At 50.9% G+C, this 23,455-nt stretch overlaps 1 protein-coding gene across 5 annotated transcripts in view; it reads right to left on the reverse strand.

Moving 5' to 3' along the window:
* GRIK5 (glutamate ionotropic receptor kainate type subunit 5) overlaps nucleotides 1-23,455 on the reverse strand; it is a 70,822-nt gene that overhangs the window by 19,503 nt on the left and 27,864 nt on the right. For 3 of the 5 annotated variants that reach the window (XM_016934227.4, XM_016934223.4, XM_054673791.2), the window contains 3 exons: nucleotides 4,358-4,474; nucleotides 4,064-4,173; nucleotides 3,418-3,591 (listed from right to left, as the gene is read on the reverse strand). In XM_016934227.4, coding sequence (XP_016789716.2) covers nucleotides 3,418-3,591; nucleotides 4,064-4,173; nucleotides 4,358-4,474 — 401 coding nt within the window. The remainder of the gene's footprint in view (nucleotides 1-3,417; nucleotides 3,592-4,063; nucleotides 4,174-4,357; nucleotides 4,475-23,455) is intronic. The other 2 variants (XM_016934228.4, XM_016934225.4) reach the window with 1 other exon arrangement.

A 23,455-nucleotide genomic window follows, 5' to 3' on the forward strand; every position in this document is an offset into this window, starting at 1 on the left:
ACCTGGAGATGGACAAGTGAAAGCAGGAAGGGCTCAGAGAATGGAAACAGGGAGGTCAGAGGACTCATCGCACCAAGTGACCAAGGGAGAGTTGGGAGGGATGGGGGCCATGGTCAGAGTGAAACCTTAGAAATATTGACTCCCGGCCGGGCGTGGTGGCTCACGCCTGTAATCCCTGCACTTTGGGAGGCCAAGGCGGGTGGATCACGAAGTCAGGAGATCGAGACCACCCTGGCTAACACGGTGAAACCCCATCTCTACTAAAAAAAAAAAAAAAAAAAAAAAAAAAAAAAAAAAAATCAGCCAGGCATGGTGTTGGGCTACTCGGGAAGCTGAGGCAGGAGAATGGTGTGGACCCGGGAGGTGGAGCTTGCAGTGAGCCGGGATCGCACCACCACACTCCACGCTGGGCGACAGAGCGAGACTCTGTCTCAAAAAAAAAAAAAAAAAGAAAAGAAAAGAAATAAAGAAATGTTGCTTCTCAGCCAGGTGCCGTGGCTCACACCTGTAATCCCAGCACTTTGAGAGGCCGACCCAGGTGAGTGGATCACTTGAGGTCAGGAGTTAGAGATCATCCTGGCCAACATGGCAACACCCCATCTTTACTAAAAATACAAAAATTAGTGAAGCAAGGTGGTGCACGCCTGTAATCCCAGCTACTTGGGAGGCTGTGGCAGGAGAATCACTTGATCCCGGGAAGTGGAGATTGCAGTGAGCTGAGATCGTGCCACAGCACTCCAGCCTGAGCAACAAAGCAAGACTCTGTCTCAAAAAAAAGCGGGGGGGGGGGGGGGAGGAAAAGAAACGTTAACTCCTGAGGCAGAGCTGTCCTGAATAGTGACAAGCCCTCAGGTGTGGCTGCAGGAGGCTGTGGGCTGAGGGGGCCCTGGAGAGGAGGGGCCCAGGTAGTGGGCTGTGGCCAGGCTGCTGCAGATCAGCTACCAAGCAAGTCCTCGAGGGTGATGGCACCAAATCTCACCCCCTACACTGGACCCTGAGTCCCACGAGGGCGGGGACTGGCCTGCTGAATCATGGTGCTACGTCACATCTGAAGATTCTCAAACATCTGCTGAATGAGTGAATGTGTGGGAGGACTTTGGGTGCAGAAGAGAGTGGGCCCCAGGGCCAAAGGCTCCGATGAGGGAGGGAACATGAGTGGGGGCTGTCTGGGTGACAGCGATGGGAAGGGGCAGAAAACAGCTGGCTAGAGAGTGTGACTCTCAGGAACAGGGCCCCTGGCTGGGCGGCAGAAACAGTGGCCAGCAGAGATGAGGGCACTGGTCTCCCCCAACCCTCCTGTGAGGACGCCACTAGATTTGTCATGGCAGGTCTCCTGGGCGCCCTCCCAGCACCTCACACACCTGGCCCTCTCCCTCTGTCTAAAATGCTCCTCCCTCTCCTTGGCATGGACGACTCTGTTTCTGCCTTTAGGACTCAACCTAGTTCACCTCCTCAGGGGACCCTTCTCTGACTGCCCCCATGCTCTACTGTTCTCTTACTGTATCCTGTTTGGTTCCTCAATAGCACATTTTATGTGCATCTGCAACATCATTATATGGAAAATATTAGTACATTTCACTTGGACTGTGTGGCCGGCAGAATAGGCCCCGCCCACCAGCACCAAAGAAGTCTCTATCCTAATCCCCAGAACACATGAAGATGTGACCTTACTCAGCAAAATAGACTTTGCAGCTGTGATTAAGTTAAGGATCTGGATATGGGGGGATTACTCTGGATTATCCAGGAAGGCCCAAAGGAATCACAAGGGTCCTTATGAGTGGAAGAAGGAAGTTAGAGAGAGAGATTTGTGGATCCTATGCTGCTGGTTCTGAAGATGGAGGAAGGGGCCACAAACCAAGGAATGCAAGTGGCTTCTAAATGCTGGAAAAGGTAAGGAAACAGATTCTCCCCCTGGAGCCTCCAGAAGGAACTAGCCCTGCCAGGAACTTGATTTTACACCATTGAGATCTATTTCAGACTTCTGACCTCCAGAACTATAGGAGAATGTGTATTGTTTTAAGCCACCAAATTTGTGGTAATTTTTTGCAGTAGCAATAGGAAACAAACAGAGCTTTCATTGGGTTTTTTGGGGGGTTCTTTTTTTTTTTTTTCATTTGAGACAGTCTCACTCTGTCATCCAGGCTGGAGTGCCGTGGCACGATCACAGCTCACTGCAGCCTCAACATCCCAGGCTCAAACAATCCTCTACAGGGGTATAATTTGAAATGATACCCATCCAAAACCATTTTAAAAAGCCATCAAGACTCGCAAGTGTCCAAGCCAGTGGACCAAGTGAATTGCTAATGCCTGCCATACCACAGTTAGTTCTACTTAGTTAGGAGAAGGGAAAAACCTGCCACCTATTAAGGTTAGTCTTGAATTGAAAAAGGCACAAATTAAATAATATCTTTGGGACCTATTCTTTGAATAAAATAGGATGTCCAGTGTTGATTTATCTGTTTACTTGTTTATTCTCAGCTCCTCTGCCTCTCCAGGGCAGGAATGGGGCTGATTCCTCACCTGAGTGCCTGGCACATGGACAGGCTCAACAGGCATCTGTGAAATTGTTAGAGGCGTGTGAACCAGAGCAACTCCATCTTGAATAGGAGCTGGGTAAAATGAGGCTGAAACCTACTGGGCTGCATTCCCAGACGTTTAAGGCATTCTAAGTCACAGGATGAGATAGGAGGTTGGCACAAGATACAGGTCATAAAGACCTTGCTGATAAAAGGGGTTGCAGTAAAGAAGCCAGCTAAAACCCACCAAAACTAAGACGGCCACAAGAGTGACCTCCAGTCATCCTCACTGCTACACTCCCACCAGCGCCATGACAGTTTACAAATGCCATGGCAACGTCAGGAAGTTAACCTATATGGTCTAAAAGGGGGAGGCATGAATAATCCACCCCTTGTTTAGCATGTCATCAAGAAATAACCATAAAAATGGGCAACCAGCAGCCCTCAGGGCTGCTCTGTCTTTGGAGTAGTCATTCTTTTATTTATTTATTTATTTATTTATTGAGACAGAGTCTTGCTCTGTTGCCCAGGCTGGAGTGCAGTGGGGAGTTCTCAGCTCACTACAACCTCCGCCTCCTGAGTTCAAGCAATTGGAGTAGCCATTCTTTTATTCCTTAGCAGCCTCACTGAATCCCCACAACCCTGAGACATGGGCATCTTTCTCCCCATCTTTCAGGGAAGGTCACTGAGGCAAAGGGAGGGTTGCGGTCTGGCCAAGCTCACATAGCCAGTAAGCGGCAGAGCTGGAGCTCAGCTCTCCCCACCCCATTCCTCGTCACACAGCTCTGCAAGGGAAAATGGGGAATCAAATCTTCCAGGAGATGCCACAGCCCCAACCCCATCCAGGCCTCAGATGGGTCCCTCCCCCGCCCCGGGCAGAGGCAGATAGAAAGCTTCTCACCAGACTCCGCTGACACAGCGCGTGGACAGCGCCCGGGGCATGATCTCCGAGCCCTGCTGCATGAAGCCCCCCACGGGAAACCACAGGCTGTTGCCCAGCGTGTACTGGTTCTCCAGGATGTGGGGGCGTGCCCGCAGGCACGGGTGCGGGTTATACCACTCATAGGGGCTCAGCCTGTGGAGAGACGTGCAGCGTGTGGATGGGGCCCAGAGCCCAGGTGGGGAGGAAAAGGAAAGAAGCAAAGGAAAGTCACAGTGATCAGAAGAAAGGGGGAGAGATGGAAAAAGGAGCAAGATGGACAGAAGCACACAGAGAAAAGGCAGAGAGAGATGCACAGAGATGGAGACAGAAGAGGCAGAGAGAGACACAGAGATACACAGAGAGAAATAGAGAAGGGAGGAGGCAAAAAAGGGAGAGGCGGGAAGGGGAGAGACCTGAACAGAGAACCACAGAGCACAGTCAGAGCCACAAGGGGAAGAATGAGACTCAGACACAGGGCACAAAACTGAGAAAGGAGGGCACAGGGAATCCGAGGCCCCAAAGGGGAGGCCAAGGACAGTTCCGAGAGAGAAGAGGCAGGTCGGTCCCAGAGGCCTCGGCTCGTGCCTCCTCCAGCCCCTTCCTTCCCAGTAGGCAGTGGACTCACCTGGCAGCCAGAAACAGGACGCAGCTGACAGCCAGGTAGGCAAGAAGCATGAAGAGCCACACAGCAGGGGAGAAGGGGTCCAGGAAGGAGAAGTAGCCAGGCTTGCGGCCCTGTGGGGAGAGGGAGTGAGACCCGGAGCCACCCCTGGCCTGAGCCTCACACCCAGCCCCTGCCCTACCAGGGACCTGGGAGCCTGACCGGCCCATCTGAGGTCCTGGGGCTGTCTGGCTCCCACTCGCAGGCCCTGAGCCTCCATGCCAGGAAAGCAGCCCATGGTCTCCAGGGGAACCATACCATGTGCACTCGGTAGAGGATGCTGATCCCCAGGGTCATAAAGGGCTTGGAAAAGTCGATGACCTTCTCCCGCTCAGCTGTGATGGTGAAGGCGGCCACAGCCAGGTCTGCCTTCTGCTGGAGGGGAAGCCGGGCAGGGGTGGAGGGGGACAGAGGGGAAGACAGAAGTGGACAGTTAGAGAGAAATGCACGGAGAGTGAGCAACTGAGGGAGGCGAGAGAGAGAGAGGTAGGGAGGGGGAGGGGCCAGGAGCATGGACTGACTCCAGGAGCCCACCTTGGGCCTGAAATCGGACCCTCATCGCATGTCCATCCTCATCATCTCACGTCTCCAGACACACTGACTCCGTCCCCTAGGCCTCAACTGTGTCCCAGCATCAAGGGCTGGGGATGGAGGGGTTCCCCAAACTCCAATTCAAGCAGCAACTTCTCCCTAGGGCCATAAAAGAGCCAAGGTCCTGAAGGGGCTGAGACTGACAGCACTCGAGATAATACAGGCCCGGACAGAACACAGAGCAGGGAGAGAGGAGGCAGGGCCCAGAAATGACCCCGGGTGGGGAGGAAGGGTGCAGGTCAGCATGTGCCCACAGCCAGTGGAGACATAACCCAGGCCCCGGCCCAGTGTATAGTCAGGGAGATAGGGCACAAGCCCCAAACAGCATCCTGGTCAGGAGACGACACTGGTACCAAAGCACAACCCTGGATGAAGGAGGGATGGCCCAGGCCCAGAACTTCAGCTGGAATCAGAAATAGATGGCACAGGACCCAGATACAAACCCAAGGTTGGTGAGAGATGGCACAGGCACAAATGATAACCACGAGGTAGAGAGAGGTGGCACAGGCTGAAAACAAAATCCTCAGTCAAAGAGAGAGCAGACAGGCCCACCGTGAAATCCAGGGTCGGGGAGAAAGGACACAGACCCCAAAGATGACCCCAAGCAGAGAGGGAGATGGCGCAGGCTAAACAGCTAAAGCCGGGTACGGGAGAGATGGCACCAGCCTCGATAAAACCGAGGAGCAGAGTGAGACAGCACAGCCCTGAAGCATCATCCAGAGGCGGCAGTGTGGCAGGGGCCCAGAATGTGGATTCGGAGAATCTCTCTGGGAATTCCTGGGTGTTGAGCATAGGGAGCTTCCATCCCCTTTGTTGTACACTTGCCACTTTTATGACTAATACGTGAATTGTCGTGGAAATCATCACAGCTAATACAGGACTCCAATTATTTTAAGCACCCACTGGGGGTCTGTCCTAGCAAGGCCCTGCATGGTGGCCACATCCTCATTTCAGAGAGGAGGAAGCAATGGCCTTTCAGGTGGGCTCCGGTCCTGGGGCCAGGAGCTCAAGACCCCACTTCCTCCTGAAAGCCTAAGGGCCCCCATCCTTTGTTCCCACACTGGCCTTCTCCTCACTCATTCCTGGGGCCATGCCTCGGGCCAGACACCTGCCTCTTGCTGGGCTGGGCAAGGACAGCGGCTCTGCTCCCGAAACACTCCTCAGATCTGTCTATTTCTCTACAACTCCACCATCCGGGCCTGGGCCACTGGTATCTCACTCCTGACTACAGCACTGGCCGCCTCATCGGCGCCCCCTGCCGCCACTCATAACCTCCCAGTCCATTCCTCACATATAAGCCAAGAGGACAGTCTCCTGTTTAAAACCTGCCATGGCTTCCCCCAGCACCTAAGACAAAACCTTCTCATGGCCAAGAGGCCCTGGCGACCTAGGGCTCAGCTGCCCTGCCAGCCTCCCCTCATATCTTCTGTCTTGCCAGCTGTGCTCCAGCCATGATGGCCCGTTCTTTCCTCAATGCAGCAGGCTCATGCCCGCCTCAGAGCCTTTGCACATGCTCTCCCCCAAGCTCTTCTTCCCCGTTCCAGGCTCCCATCACACCCACCCCTTCAGCCCTCCCCAAAGCAGCCTCCAGACCCCACCTCACTCCCACTCTAGGGTCTCTCTCACATTCCCCATTGGCCCTTTTTTTTTTTTTTTTTTTTGAGATGGAGTCTCACTCTGTCACCCAGGCTGGAGTGCACTGGTGCAATCTCAGGTCACTGCAACTTCTGCCTCCTGGGTTCAAGCAATTCTCCTGCCTCAGCCTCCCGAGTAGCTGGGATTACAGGGGCATGCCACCATGCCCTGCTGATTTTTGTATTTTTTGTAGAGACGGGGTTTCACCATATTGGTTAGGCTGGTCTTGAACTCCTGACCTCAGGTGACCTGCCCACCTCAGCCTCCCAAAGTGTTGGGATTACAGGCGTGAGCCACCGCGCCTGGCCCCATTGCCCTGTTCTTAGCACGACTGGAGATGGCCTTGCTCAGGTGCTTGGTAATAGGCTGTCTTCACTCCATACAGGTTCCTTGCCTGTCTGGCTCAGTGAGGCAGCCCAGAGCCCGCAGAGAGCAGGTTCCCAACAGATCCTGCTCGGGTTTGACCGAGTACAGCCTCTCTGACTGGCATTCCAGGCAGCCGACGGCTCCCCCACCGCATTCCTGGGCCACTCGCCACCCCTCTCTCTCGTGCCAGCTTCTTTCTGGCTACGCCTGAGGCGCCTGTCCACTCTGTAGAGCTGGATCCCATCCATCCCTCCAGGGCTCCTCATACCTTCACTCCTCTGGGAAGCCATTCATGGACCCCCACTCCCTGGACACCACTTGATCTCAACAACTTGCTCAATTTGGAAAATATCTGTCTCTTCTCTGCCTCTGCTGCTAAACCACAGGCGTTTCAGAAGCAAGGCCAGCTGGACATGTCATGTGTTTCTGGCACTGCTCAGGGGCCAGCTTAGAGCAGGATCTGCTGTGTCTCATGTCCCATCCTCCTCCGCTGAAACCCAGGAATGTTGCTGCTTCCTCTGGGGCCCTCCCAGATGCAGAGACCTCTTCTTCCCTGGTGCCACAATGAAACCTCACGCAGTCAGACGCTTGCATGCACACAGCACTTACCCCATGCAGCCACTGTCCCAGGGTTTTCCCCAGAGTAGACTGTTTGGTCCCCAGAGCAACCCAATGCAGAGGGACCTCCATTTCTACCATTCTACGCATGAGGAAACTGAGGCACAGAGACTATGCCTCTTGCCACAGTTGACCCTTGGATTCGGAACCACTCCCCTCCTAGGGGCTTTATCTGCCTGCTGCCCTGGTCGCTCCATGGCTGGGGGTGTCTGAGGTCTGGCCCAGGTGAGTGACTCCTCCCTGGATCCCAGGGAGTTCAAGAAATGAGGGCTGACTGATGGGAGGAGTCAGTGAGTCCTTGAACCTCTGGCCAATATGGCGGCGGCGGCAGCCTCCACCTCTCCCTGACACTGCTCCACATCCAGTCTTCCAGCCAGCACCATCCCAGACAGAAACATGGGGGTTGTCCTGTACACAGCCTCTCCCTCACCCCTCACTGCATCCATCCTCAAGCCTCCTGATTTTGACCCCTAAACACCTCCGGAACGGAGTCACTGCCCTCTGCCTCCACTGCCCATACCCGCCCAGGCCACCATCTCTGACTGAAGAGCTGGTCTCTGCCTCCCAGGACACACAGCCTGCAGCCCCAGAGATACCAACATATGACAGTCTGGTCACACTATTTCCCTGCTTAGATTCTGCAATGGGCTGGGCACAGTGGCTTATGCCTGTTAACCCAGCACTTTGAGAGGCCGTCAGGAGGATTGCTTGAGCCAAAAGTTCAAGATCAGCCAGGGTAATGTAGCAAGACCCCATCTCTACTAAAACTAAAAATAAATAAATAAATTCTGCAATGACTCTGCTTGTTTGTATTTTTCTTTTTAGAGACAGTGTCTTGCTTTGTTAACTAGGCTGGAACGCAGTGGTGCAATCATAAGTCACTGCAGCCTTGAACTCCTCAAGTGATCCTCCCACCTCAGCCTCCTGAGTAGCTGGGACCACAGGTGCGAGCCACTACGCCTGACTAATTTTGTTTATTTCTTAGAAAGACCAGGGTCTGGCTATGTTCCCCAGGCTGGTCTCAAACTGCTGGGCTCAAGTGATCCTCCTGCCTCAGCCTCCCAAAGTGCTTGGATTACAGGCATGAGACACAGCACCTTGTTCTTTTTATTATTATTATTATTTTTAGACCAAGTCTTGCTCTGTAGCTCAACCTCTGCCTCCTGGGTTTCAGCAATTCTCCTGCCTCAGTCTCCCAAGTAGCTGGGACTACAGGCAGATGCCACCACACCTGTCTAATATTTTATTTTTAGTAGAGATGGGGTTTCACCACGTTGGCCAGGTTGATCTCGAACTCCTGACCTCAGGTAATCCGCCTGCCTCAGCCTCCCAAAGTGCTGGGATTACAGGCATGAGCCACCGCACCCGGCCCTATTTATTATTATTATTATTATCATTATTTTTGGAGACGGAGTCTCACTTGTCACCCAGGCTGGAATGCAGTGGTGCAATCATGGCTCAGTGCAACCTCCACCTCCCGGGCTCAAGCAATTATCCTGCCTCAGCCTCCCGAGTAGCTGGGATTACAGGTGAATGCCACCATGCCCGGCTAATTTTTGTATTTTAGTAGAGACGGGGTTTCGCCATGTTGCCCAGGCTGGTCTTGAACTCCTGACCTCAGGTGATCCACCTGCCTCAGCCTCCCAAAGTGCTGGGATTACAGACATGAGCCACCGCACCCAGCCACCTTGTTCTTAAACTGTCATCCAAACGCCTCACCCAGCCCAATGAGGCCCTGACTACACCTATCACCTCAATAAGACTATGTGCCACGCCTGTTCCCCTTATGAGACCCTGTCTTACACCTGGCCCCAAAACGTCCCGCACCATCCAACCCCCACAGCCTCACCCCCTACCATCTTGCCCTGTGTCCCACATTGCAGCCACACTGCCCTTTCCATTTGTTCATTCTTTCATTTATTTACCTGCCTGACAAATATTTGTATAGCGCCCTCCACTAGCCCAGCACAATTCTAGCTTTGGGGATATGGCGGTGAATAGAAACATACAACGTCAGGTAGTGACAAGTGCTGTGATGAAAAATCAAGCAGGCAGCAAGAGAGAGACTGGAGGGAGATGCTGTTTTGGATCTGCTCCCCACTGTTGCAAGGGGGGTCTTATTTGAATAGCAACATGAAGTAAGTACAGAAAAGGCAGGAGAAAACCTAGGAGGAAGGTTCCAGGCTGACTGATCAGCGGGTTCAGTCCCTGAGGTGGGAAGAGACTTGCAGCATCCAGCAAGGCTGGAGCAGAATAGGAGGGCCTGGGAAGGCAGCAGAGTGGGGCCAAGAGCCTGGCAGGGCCTTGCGGGCCACAGTAAGGTAACTGGATTCTGCACCTTGGGCAATGGAGGACATTGCATGAGGATGTCATATAGGAAGGTGTGAACAGAGGGTGACATTATCAGACCACAGGCACAAGAGTAGATGTGGGAACCAGGGAGCCAACTGCAGATGCCCATCACAGTGCTGGGGGCAGGACTGAGTGGCAGCACTGGTGGTGGAGAGAGACAGTGAGATTTGGGTCTCATCTGAAGGTGTGATGGAAGGATCCTAAATGCTGCAAGTTCTTCCTAGGCTCCTCCCAGAGCCTTTGGAGCCCCCTTCCCTCCTCCTACTCACTTTTCATTTCTAAAAGAAAGGCTTATTTATTTGTTTTTGTTTTTGAGACAGGGTTTTGCTCTGTCACCCAGGCTGGAGTTCAGTGGTGTGAAAATGGCTCACTGCAGCCTCAAACTCTTGGGCTCAAGCGATTCTCCTATACCTCAACCTCCTGAGTAGCTGGGACTACAGGTGTGTGCCACCTCGCCTGGCTAATTTTTTCATTTTTTGTAGAGATGGGGGTCTTACTATGTTGCCCAGGCTGGTCTTGAACTCCTTGGCTCAAGCAATCCTCCCACCTTGGCTTCCCAAAGTGCTAGGATTACAGGCGTAAGCCACCATGCATGGTAAAAGACCTATTCCTTAGAGATGACTTCCCTACCCTGACATATACCCTCTAGCCCCTACCCTGACGGGCCCCCTCACAGTTATTTAATCTCTGAAATGAAATCAGGAAGAATTTGAATGACAAGTCACCTGTAATGATGGGGGGGGGGTGTCATCTAAATGCCCAAAGCCAATCAAAGCACTTGTGATAGTCCCTCAGCTCCCAACCCATCCTGTATACCCTGTTCTGTGTAAACCATATTCCTGCTTTGCCTGCTGTGCCCTGCCAGGCTCTGCCAATAGGGGGCGCTAGTGGGAGGTTGCCAGACTGAGGAGGGAAGAGGGATTGCTCCTTCCTGTCTCCTCTCCTACCCCAGCCACCTTCCGCCCCTCCTGGCAGCATCATTTCTTCTCCTGGCAGCAGATGAATCTGGTGTGCAGCTTCCCAACATCTACAAACCCATCTCATCCAGCCTCTCTCCAGAACCCAGCACCAGCTGTAAGCACCTCTCCCCAGGGTCTGACTTTCAGCTCCACAGAGCCCTTCCTCTAAGTTTCCAAGAGTTTCAGCTCTTCCCTTTCTTCCTTCAGAACTAGGGATGTGGCCACTTCCTGCCATGATACCTCCATGACACCTGAGAGTGAGGGGTGGGAAAGCTATGGCCCTTGGGCCAAGTCCAGCCCATCTGCCTGCCTTTGTACATAAAGTTTTATTGGAACACAGTGACGCCCACTATATTGTCCATGACTACTTTCCATACAACAGAAGAGCTAAGTAGTTACCACAGTAAGGCCTTAAAGCTGAAAATACTTACACTCTGGCCAGAAAAAGCTGGCTAGGTCAGTGCAGTGGCCCATGCCTATAATCTCAGCACTTTGAGAAGCCAAAGAAGGAGGATTGCTTGAGCCCAGGAATTCATGACTAGCCTGGGCAACACAGTGAGACCCCATCTCTACAAAAAAAAATTTTTTTTTTTTTTTTGAGACAGAGTCTTGCTCTGTAGCTGGGCTAGAGTGCAGTGGCGCAATCTCAGCTCACTGCAACCTCCGCCTCCTGGGTTCAAGCAATTCTCCTGCCTCAGCCTTCCAAGTAGCTGGGACTACAGGCGTGTGCCACCATGCCCAGCTAATTTTTGTATTTTTAGTAGAGACGGCGTTTCACCATGTTGGCCAGGATGGTCTCGATCTCTTGACCTCGTGATCCGCCCTCCTCAGCCTCCCACGGTGCTGGGATTACAGGCGTGAGCCACCGAGCCTGGCTGCTACAAAAACTTTTAAGAATTAACTGAGCATAGGTGTTTGAGACCAGCCTAGCCAACATGGTGAAACCCCGTCTCTACTAAAAATACAAAAATTAGCCAGGCCTGGTGGCAGGCGCCTGTGTAATCCCAGCTACTTGGGAGGCTGAGGTTGCAGTGAGCCGAGATCGTGCCACTGCACTCCAGCCTGGGGGACAAGAGTGAGACTTCGTCTCAAAACAAACAAAAAAACCCTAGAGGTCTGCACCATGAGCTAGCCACTGGTGCTTGCTCAAGGCTCCATACAGCATTCCTATTTGCCATCAATACTTTGCGAATGAATCTCCCGATCTGCTGGTTACATCTGGCCGAGGTGGCAGATCAGCTCGCATGCAGCCTGGACTGGCTGCAGAGTCTTTGATGCTCTGGACCTCACTCCAGATGAAAAAAGCCTTACGGGCTGTAGGGAAAGTAAATGGATTGAAGTAGCACATCCCAATGTGGTATGAGTTGCCACCAAAATCCAAAAAGCCCACCAAATGTCACAGCATCAACCAAACAGCACCCCCTCCTCAGCAGTCTGTCTCAGCTCTGTGGGGCCCTCCTCTAAGCTTCTAAGTTTTCATCTTTCAAACTCTTCTATTTGTCCCTTAAGGACTAAGTGTGGTAGCTGCTTTCTGCCGTTGCTACTGCCATGACCTCTTAGTTTTCTTTTTACCCCTTAAGTTAGCTGGTTAACAATTTTACATTTAGTTAACAATTCTTTATACTAAATACTCTCTATTCAAATAACTGATATGATTCTATTCAAGTAAATGGAGCTGGGTTTTGTTTTGTTTTTATTTTTGTTTTTGTTTTTGTGACAGAGTCTCGCTGTCGCCCAGGCTGGAGTGCAGTGGCACGATCTTGGCTCACTGCAACCTCTGCCTCCTGGGTTCAAGCGATTCTTGTGCCTCAGCTTCCTGAGTAGCTGGGATTACAGGTGCGTGCCGCTGAGTCTGGCTAATTTTTGTATTTTTAGTAGAGATGGGGTTTCACTGTGTTGGCCAGGTGATCCACCCACCTCAGCCTCCCAAAGTGCTGGTATTAGAGGCGCGAGCCACCGCGCCCAGCCAGGGTTTTGTTTTTGTTTTTCAGACAGGGTCTTGCCCTGTCGCCCAGGCTGGAGTCCAGCAGCGTGATCATAGCTCACTGTAGTCTCGAACTCCCAGGCTCAAGTGATCCTCCCACCTCAGCCTTCCGAGTAACTGTGACTATAGGCATGTGCCATGCCCAGCTAATTTTTTTTTTTTTTTTTAATGTTTAGTAGAGACAAGGTCCTGCTATGTTGCTGAGGCTGGTCTTGAACTCCTGAGCTCAAGCAATCCTCCTGCCTTAGCCTTCCAAAGTGCTGGGATTACAGGCATTAGCCACTGCGTCTGGCAACCGGCGCTGTTTTGTATCCAGACTGGACCCTGCCAGACTGCCATCCGCCAGGTTTAATGCCAACTGTACTTACTCAACTACTTCCTGCTCATCAGATCTGATCAGCGTACTGTTGTCAATGTAGGGGACCAGTGTGAGGCTATGTGGACTGTAGAGTTCAAGTTCTTTGCAGCCTAAATCAGGACAGAAAGTGGGAAAGTTGATGTCACACTGAGCAAGACTGTGAAGATGTGAACCTTGCCTTCTGGTAGCCCTTGGAAATTGGTATGGAGAAAAAAGCATCTGCCAGGTTAGTAGCTCACACCAGCTGCCAAGGGCTGTGCTGACTTGCTCCAATAGAGAAACTTCATTTGGGACAGCAACTGCAATTGGAGTCACCCCTGATCACGTTGACAATAATCCAAAGTCATTCTTCCAAAATCCATCTGCCTTCTGTACAGGCTAAACAGGCCAGCTGAATGTAGATGGGATCACTACCCCTGCTTCTTCCAAGCTGTTAATGGTGACACTAATCTCCACAATTTGCACAAAGGATAGAGAATTGCTTTTGAATTACTATTCTGGGAAAGACAGGGAGTTCTAGGAGCTTCCACGTGGCTCTTTCTACCATAATGGCCCTGACTCCATGGGTCAGTGCGCCAACGTGGGATTCTGCCAGCTACCATGTGTGGCTATTCCAGTTATACAACCAAGAACTGGGAAAACACAGGGTGGGACCATGGCCCCATCAGGCCCCTTCTGAGTTAACCTGGGCTCAGATTCCACCTATCACTTGACCACATAAGTCCCACTGTGTGGTCTACCAGTCAAAGCAGGAAAAATCAAAATGATATGCCATCCATGAAAATGACAGGGAGTTGTCTAAATAGCTAAAAGCCGATAAAAACACTCAATGCTGAGAAGGAGCCTATATAGAAACTGTTGTAGTCTTTCTGGAAAATAATTCAACAAAATATCACGAAAGCCACAAAAAGGGTATTCTTCTTCCACCCAGTTATTCTGTTCAGAGAACCAATCCTAAGAAAATAGGCTGCAATGCAGGCAAAGCTTTTGTGCATAAAGATGCTTGTTGGCCGGGTGCAACGACCCATGCCTGTAATCGTAACACTTTGGGAGGCCAAAATGGGTGAACCACTTGAGCCCAGGAACTCAAGACTAGCCTGGGCAACAACATACAAAACAATTAGCCAGGCATGGTGGTGCACACCTGTAGTCCCAGCTACTCAGGAGGCTGAGGTGGAAGGAGCACCTGAGCCTGGGGAGGTTGAGGCTGCAGTGAGCTGTGATGGCACCACAGCACTCCAACCTAGGCAACTGAGTGAGACGCCAATCTCAAAAATAAAAAAAAAGATGTTTGTTAATGATTATTTATAAGAGCACAAACAATAAAAACACCTGGAAACAACTAGTTATGAAAAATGGCGAAATAAATTATGGTACATCCACATGGAATTACTACTATGCAGCCAAGTAACATTCTGTTTAGGTTAAAACAATGATATTATATTTGGCCTTTGAGATGGGCAAAGATTTTATTTTAGAGATTGGTAACACTGACTGTTGGCAAGAGTATGGGAAATTTCACATTCTCATGCACTTTTGGTAGGAATATAAATTGGCAAAGCCTTTTTGAACAGCCATTTGGCAGTATACACTTAGAAAAAATTCATACCCTTTGACCCAGCACTTTCACTTCTTGGAATGTATCCCTCAGGAACACTCCCACAAATCCACAGGCCAAGTTTATCATGACACTGGCTATGCTAGCAAAGCTGGAAGCCATCCAAATAGCCATCAATAGGGGATATGGTAAATAATTCATGCTGAGCCACACAATGGAATCCTTATATCCTCACTTGAATTTTAAGCAGGCATCTCAAATGATCCTTGACCAGAGAAAACTCTTGTTTCCCGGCCCCAGCAAACTGCTCCTCCCATGTCCTCCTTATAGTGGAAACTGGCCTCGCCATTCGCCAGCTGCCCTGGCCAAACCCCATAGTCACCCCGATTCCTCTCTTCCTCTTATGCACATCCAAGCTGGCTGCACGCCTGACACAGCTGCCACTCAAACCAAGGCAACATCTTCTCTCATCCACACCCTCCAACAGCCTCCTAAATGGACCATTCAGTTTCTACTCTTGTCCCAGTAAGGTGTTCCTCAAGACAGCAGCCAGTGCAATCATTTTTAAATGATTTAAAAATTAGATCCTGCTGGCCTATGCATACAATGGAATATTATTCAGCCATAAAAAGGAATGCAGGCCAGGCGCAGTGGCTCACGCCTGTAATCCCAGCACTCTGGGAGGCTGAAGCGGGTGGATCATGTGGTCAGGAGATCGAGACCATCCTGGCCAACATGGTGAAAGCCTGTCTCTACTAAAAATACAAATATTAGCCGGGTGTGGTGGCGTGTGCCCGTAGTCCCAGTTACTCAGGAGGCTGAGGCAGGAGAACTGCTTGAACTCATGAGGTGGAGGCTGCAGTGAACCGAGATCATGCCACTGCACTCCAGCCTGAGCGAGAAAGCAAGACTCCGTCTCAAAAAAAAAAAAAAAAAAACAACAAAAAAACGGAATGCAGTACTGGTATATGCCATGATGTGGATGAACTTTGAAAAGTTGGAAACATCATGCCAAGTGAAAGAAGCCATACACAAAGACCGCATATTGGATGATTCCATTTATGTGAAATATTTGCAATAGGTAAACCCATGGAGACAGAAAGATGGGTGGTTGCCAGGGGTTGGGGTAGCGGGGAGGGAGTGGGGAGCGACTGCTTAATGGGTATGAGTTTTATGGGAGGTTATGAAAACGTTTTGGAGCTAGATAGCAGTAGTGATTACACAACACTGTGAATGTACTAAATGCCACTGAATTGCACTCCTTAAAGTGGTTATTTTTATGTGACATAAATTTCACCTCAGTAAAAAAGAGAAAAAAAATTGATCAGGCTGGGCACGGTGGCTAATGCTTGTAATCCCAGCACTTTTGGGGGGCCAAGGGAGATGGATCATTTGAGGCAAGGAGTTCAAGACCAGCATGGAAACAAGGCAAAACGCCGTCTCTATTAAAAATATAAAAATTAGCCAGGCATGGTGGTGTGCGCCTGTAGTCCCAGCTATTTGGGTGGCTGAGGCACAGGAATTGTTTGAACCCAGGAGGTGGAGGTCACAGTGAGCCGTGGTCATGCCACTGCACTCCAGCCTGGGCTACACAGTGAGACTCTGTCTCAAAATAAAATAAAATATCATGGCACATTCCTTGCTTAAAACCTTCCAGTGGCTCTGCAGCACAATAAAAATAACAGCCAAGGCCAGGCATGGTGGCTTACACCTGTAATCTCAGAACTTCAGGAGGTCGAGGCAGGTAGATTGCTTGAGCCGAGGAGTTCAAGACCAGCCTGGCCAACATGGCAAAACTCTGCCTCTACAAAAATACAAAAATCAGCCAGGCGTGATGGAGTGTGCCTGTAATCCCAGCTACTGGGAAAGCTGAGGTGGGAGGATTGCTTGAGCCTGGGAGGTTGAGGTTGCAGTGAGCCAAGATGGCACCACTGCATTGCACCACTGCACTCCAGCCTCGGTGACAGAGCAAGACCCTGTTTCAAAAACTAAAAAATAATAATAAAAAATAACAGCCACACTCCTTAGCAGTGACTGTGAGGCCCTGGGATGTGGGCCCTGCTCTCGGATCTCTCTGCCCCTCACTTTTTCCCCTCAACCACACTTTTCCCCTCAAGTCTTTATAGATATGGGCTCTCTACTTGGAAAACACTCTTCCCCAGATCCATCCTTTCACTTGGCAATTATTTGCTGCGCACCAGCTGGGTGTCAGATGGTTCTAGGCGCTGGGGATGCAGAAGTGAGGAAAATAGTCAAACTTCTGCCCTCATGAAACCCTCCCTGGTGGCTCTTCTCAGGACTGTATTCCCCACCCCTTTTAGGTCTCTTCTCAAACGTTATCCAACCACCTTGTCTAAAACAGCATCCACGCACCAGACACTTTTATCTCCTTACCTTGCTTCACCTAACACGATATTAATATATCATACGCTGTCAGTTTCCCCCACTAGAACATCAGCAGTTGGGGCGGGGGGCGGGAAGGAGGTGACAAGGAGCACCTCTGCTCATTACATTGCTGCCCCCTAGTGGCCAGGATGCAGTGGGTGCAGAATAGTTGCTCAGTAGTTATTCAGTAAGTGAATGACTAAATGTAGCTGGTTTGTTTTTGTTTTCGTTTCGCTCTTGTTGCCCAGGCTGGAGTGCAATGGCACCATCTCGGCTCACCACAACCTCTGCCTCCCAGGTTCAAGCAATTCTCCTGCCTCAGCCCCCTGAGTAGCTGGGATTACAGGCATGCGCCACTACATCCAGCTAATTTTTTTGTATTTTCAGTAGAGATGGGGTTTCTCCATGTTGGTCAGGCTGGTCTCGAATTCCCAACCTCAGGTGATCCGCCCACCTCGGCCTCCCAAAGTGCTGGGATTATAGGCGTGAGTCACTGCGCCTGGCCTAAACGTAGCTGTTTTTAAAGATGAGGCAGATCTATGTGTACTAACGTGGGAAGATGGCCAAGTTACAAGTAAAAAAAGCAAACTACACAGCAGTAAGTATAGTAAGATATCATTTTTGCAAAAATAAAAATTTAAGAAATTTAGGCTGGGCATGGTGGCTCACGCCTTTAATCCCAGCACCTTGGGAGGCCAAGGTGAGCAGATCACCTGAGGTCAGGAGTCGAGACCAGCCTGGCCAACATGGTGAAATCCCCGTCTCTACTAAACAATACAAAAAAATTAGCCTGGCATGGTGGTGGGCGCCTGTAATCCCAGCTACTTGGGAGGCTGAGGCAGAAGAATTGCTTGAACCTGGGAGGTGGAGGTTGCAGTGAGCCAAGATTGTGCCACTGCACGCCAGCCTGGGCAACAGAGCCAGACTCTGTCTCAAAAAAATTAAGAAATTTAAAGATGTACCTGTATTAATGAATTTGTAGAAAATGAGTTGGAGGAATATGGTCTCTGAGGTGTAAGACCATCATGTATATCCAGTGTTTCTGCTATTTGTACCATTTGGTATTTTATCATTTAGTATTACATATATAAACAGAAAATAAAGGAGTTCCTTCTCAAATAATTGCTTATGAAAATTTCTGATGGTATGCAAAAATGCTTTTTAATGCATATATACTTGCTATTGTTGTACAAAATAGGATTATACTTAATACAAATATGTTTTATAACCGGAAACACAGTATAATGTAAAATTTTTTTAATGAAATGGACTTTATTTATTTATTTATTTATTTTTATTTTTGAGACAGAGTCTCACTCTTGTCGCCCAGGCTGGAATGCAGTGGCGCAATCTCAGCTCACTGTAACCTTTGCCTCCCAGGTTCAAGCGATTCTCCTGCCTCAGCCTCCTGAGTAGCTGGGATTACAGGTGCACACCACTACGCCTGGCTAATTTTTTTGTACTTTTAGTAGAGATGGGGTTTCACCATGTTGGCGAGGCTGGTCTCGAACTCCTGACCTCAGGTGATCTGCTCGCCTTGGCCTCCCAAAGTGCTGGGATTACAGATGTGAGCCACTGTGCCCAGCCTATTTTTTTAAAACAGGGTCTCACTCTGTCGCCCAGGCTGGAGTGCAGTGGTGCAATCATGGCTCACTGCAGCCTCAACCTCCCAGACTCAGGTGATCCTCCCACCTCCCAGCCTCCTGAGTGGCTGGGACTACAGGCACATGCCACCACACTTGGCTAAATTTTTTCAATTTTTGTAGAGATAGGGTTTCACCATGTTGCCAAGGTTGGTCTTGAACTCCTGGGCTCAAGTGATCCTCCCACTTCGGCCTCCCAAAGTACTGGGATTACAGGCGTAAGCCACCATGCCTGGCGTGTGTGTGTGTCTTCTATCAGATGAAGAGAACTGGGGACAACATTTCTAAAGACTCCTTGATAGAATCAGTCAATTGCCCATTCAACACTAATTTACTGGAAACCTGCCATGTGTCAGGCCCTGAGCTGGGGACATAGCTAAGTAGACAAGGCTCCCATCCCCAGGGTGTGGAGGCCACAGGTGAGGTGGGTGGGTATCGTCTTGGTCATGCCAGCACCTATGACCTGTGCTGATCTCATCTGTCCCCTGTGATACCCCTCCAAGTTAGGGGGTCACCACTCCCCATTTGAGGGGACACTAAGGCTCAGAGGGGGCAGCCACCTGCCTGCAGGTCACAAAGCCAGTAAGGAGTAAGTCCAGATTTGAACCCAGGGTTAGCCGACTCCAAAGCCCATTCTTCTAACTACACTCACATACAGACCGCCTCAAGAAAGGTATCTAGCAGTAGTGACCACATGTGAGCCAGGCATGTGCCAGGCTCTGTGCAAATGCGCTCTCATTTAATTGCCTTAAAACTCACTGGCTGGGTGCAGTGGCTCATGCCTGTAATCCTAGCACTTTGGGAGGCCAAGGCGGACAGATCACTTGAGGTCAGGAGTTCGAGACCAGCCTGGCCAACATGGCGAAACCCCGTCTCCACTAAAAATACAAAAATAGCCGGGCATTGTGGTGCATTCCTATAATCCCAGCTACTTAGGAGGCTGAGGCAGGAAAATCGCTTGAACCCTGGAGGCAGAGGTTGCAGTGAGCCGAGATCACGCCACTGCACTCCAGCCTGGGCGACAGAGTGAGACTCTGCCTCAAAAAGAAAAACAAAAACAAACAAACAAAAAAACCCTCTGTGAGGGAGGTAACATTAGCCCCTTTTCAAGAGGAGTGACTGACCTTCAGAGATAAGTGGCTTTGCAGGGATCATGTGGGAGCACTGGGGACCTGAAGCTGGCTCCTTCTGGCTCCTAACCAGTGCACTGCTATAGTGGACTCCATGGTGGCTACCTAGACTCTGTTTCAGGAGTGGGGCACTCATTGCCTCAGCTGCCCAGGGTGTAGGTGGCTGATGGCTCTCAGCTCTGTCAGTAGAAGAGCATCCCCTCACCCAAAGTCCTGACTCTCCCCAAGAGCAGCCCACGTCCAGTGACATATCAGTGGGTGCTTAAAGGCCTGGCACCCTTACCACAGGGGGAGGTCCTTGACGGCCAGCTCAGCTCCAGAGCTGCCTGTGGGACAGCTAAGGCCCAGTTGTGACTGCAGCGCAGCTCAACTCCTCTGCCCAAGCCTGCTTCCTTCCCTCCCGCACAGGGCAGGTTTCCAGGGGCACGCCATCACACCTCCTGCCTCTACATCTCCATCTCAGAGTCAGCTTCCTGGGACCCTGACCTAAGATCTTCTTTGCCCTTGAAGGCTAAGCTTTATCCTGAGGGCCTCAGGGGCTTCAGTTAAAGCATACAAGTGACAGATCAGACTCACACTGTAGAAAGGTTCTATTGGAGGACAAGCTGGGGAGTGGAGAGACTAGAAGCCAGGAGGCCAGTAAGGAGGCTGATGAGAGGGGTGGGACCTGAATTCACACCATGGCAGTGATGGCAGGGAGAAGGCCAATGTCAGCCATGGCCACTGGGTGGAAAAAATGGGTCATAATTCAAGACAGGCCAAGGAGCCCTGTGCCTGGCCCAGGGGTGACTGGCAGGATGCTGGTGCCCCAGGCTGTCTTCCATCTGGAAGTCACTCACCAGCTCTGGGCCACCCTGATGGGGTGCCCACCTTGGCTCTCCTGGTCACTAGCCATGGGCCTGGACATGAAACCCTGATGCCTCACTGTACATTTGAGAAAACGGGGCTAATACCAGTCCCTCCCTCACTGGGTGGCCATGAGGAGTCAAGGATGGAGACAAGTCAGAAAGCTCAGACAATGGCCTGGCACAGCGTGCCACTCCATCAGTGTACTCCGAGCTTCCCAAGTTCCCAGCTGGAGGGCTGGAAAGGGCACGGGCCTTAAGTCAGACACACCTGGCTGCAGCCCTGTGCACTGGGGACTCCAGATCTCACACTGGGCAGTGATCCTCAGGCCATGAAGGACTGCTATGAAAATTATGTTAAGTAACACTTGAAAAGTTCCTCGCACATGGTGTGAAATCAACAAATGACAGCTGCTGCTGTTGTGATGACGGTGGTGACTATTCCTGTGCAGCTCGGCACACTCGGCTATCCCACAGCAGGGCAAGGCCAAACTCCGCCTATCCTTCACGCTCCAGCTCCTCCTCCAGTGTTCTCCCTGTAAATGTCATTGCCATCACCCAGATGCCCAAGCCAGACACAGGAGGAACGCTCTCCCTCCTGTCCTCTCTTGCATCCCCCACCCTAGGCAGTCACCAAGCCCTGGTGCTCTTTAGCCCTTCCCCTAGTCTCTAGCTCTGACGTTCTCCCGCCTGAGGCCCACCAGCTCATTCCTTATCTCCTCACTGGTCTTCCTGTTACCACTGCTTCCCCCAACCCCAGGGCCAATTCACTTGAGCCAGATCAAAACCCTTCAAGGGTGGCCGGGCATGGTGGCTCATGCCTGTAATCCCAGCACTCTGGGAGGCTGAGGCAGGTGGATCACCTGAGTTCAGGAGTTTGAGACCAGCCTGGCCAACATGGCGAAACCCATCTCTACTAAAAATACAAAAATTAGCCAGGTGTGGTGGCATGCGCCTGTAGTCCCAGCTACTCAGGAGGCTGAGGCAGGAGAATCATTTGAACCCAGGAGGCAGAGGTTGCAGTGAGCCAAGATCACCCCACGGCACTCCAGCCTGCCTGGGCAGCAGAGCCAGAGTCCGTCTCAAAACAAAAACAAAAACAAAAACAAAAACAAAACTCTTCAAGGGCATCCCATGGGCTTTCTGCTGAGGCCCAAACCCTTTAGCCCACTCAGTAAGAGCACATCGGGCTTGTTCACCATGGTATCCCCCAGGTATAGCACAGGGCTTGGTATACAGTAGGCACTCAACAAACATTGGCTGAATGGAAAATGGATGAACACACAAATCTATGTATGTGCTGGCCATGCTGGTATGAATAATAACAATAATAAAAATAGTATAATCCCAGCACTTTGGAAGGCTGAGGTGGGAGGATTGCTTAAGCCCAGGAGTTCAAGACCAGCCTAGGCAACAGGGCCAGACCCCATCTCTACAAAAAACACAAAAATTACCTAGGCATTATGGCATATGCCTATAGTCCCAGCAACTCGGGAGGCTGAGGTGGGAGGATCGCTTGAGCCCAGGAGGTTGAGGCTGCAGTGAGCTGTGATTGCACTACTGCGCTCCAGCCTGGGCAACAGAGAGAGACCCAGTCTCAAAGGAAAAAAAAAAAGGACACACGCATACAGCACCCACTATGCACCAGGCCCTGTTCTAAGTTCTTCACTGCATGTTGTTCTTCAAAACAACCCTATGTGCTAAAGGGTTGTTATTCCCCAATTTTACAGTTGAACAAACTACAACCTAAAGAAATGTTAAGCACTTGCCCAAAGCCACACAACCAGTGCACAGCAGAGCTAAGCTTCAAACAGCCAACCACAGACACTCTCAGCTGCCACACTTTGCTGGCCCCAGGCCCCAAATCCTCTCACCCTACCCTACTGAGTAGGCCCTGAGACACAAAGGTCAGACAGCTGTAAATAAGGACTGTTCCAGACTTCTCTGTTGGTGAAAAAAGGGCATCCAGTTTAGAGTGACTTCAGGTGCAGGGCTACTCCCTTGGAGCCTGCTTATTTCTGGGATACCAGATGAAAGAATATTTCTGAGCCTACGTGACTAAAGACCAGGCTGTGGAAACAGGTCACGAGGAAGCCTGTGCCCTCAGGTGGGCATAGAGCTGTCAGCTCTGGGGCTTCTCATCTCCTGTCTCACCTGGGGCCTCTTTGGGCTTCAGGCTTTAAAATTCACCCTGGGCTGGGTGTGGTGTCTCATACTTGTAATCCTAGCACTTTGGGAGGTGAGGTGGGCGGATCACTTGAGGCCAGGAGTTCAAGACCAGCCTGGCCAACATGATGAAACCCTGTTGCTCCAAAAAATACAAAAATCAGCCAGGCACGGTGGCGCACCTGTAATCCCAGCTACTCGGAAGGCCGAGGCAGGAGAATCGCTTGAACCTGGGAGGTGGAGGTTGCAGGGAGGCAGAGGTTGCTGTGAGCAGAGATCGTGCCATTGCACTCCAGCCTGGGCAACAGAGGAGACTCTGTCTCCAAAATAAATAAATAAATAAATAAAATAATAATAATAATAAAATTCACCCTGACCTTAAAACTCACCCTGGGGCAGAAGTTTTCAAACCAGCTGGCAGCTTTATGGGGCAGCGCCTTGGGACCTGCCTGTGGGGTGGGGTGGGAGGCCCCCCCATCTCTGCCTTCACCAGAGCAGCTCTGCTCTTGCCCAGGGTTCTGAGGGAGTTTGCAATTGGAAAAAAAGTTCTGCTGTCAAAATAACTTTTGAAAGTCAGTGCCCTAAGGGATAAACGTCCTTGTCAAGCAAAGTGGCCCTCTCATGTCTTCCCTGGTGATGTTCAGGGGGTTGGATGCTGTAAATTCTGGCATGAGAGAGAGGAGGGTGAGAATCTCTGATGAGCTCTGTCAAGTCTAACGTCAAGGCTGCCCTGGCCATCTCTGGCCACAGCCCCTTGGTCTGCACA

The sequence above is a fragment of the Pan troglodytes genome, chromosome 20, assembly GCF_028858775.2.
Source record: "Pan troglodytes isolate AG18354 chromosome 20, NHGRI_mPanTro3-v2.0_pri, whole genome shotgun sequence".
In the NCBI taxonomy this organism is placed as follows: domain Eukaryota; kingdom Metazoa; phylum Chordata; class Mammalia; order Primates; family Hominidae; genus Pan; species Pan troglodytes.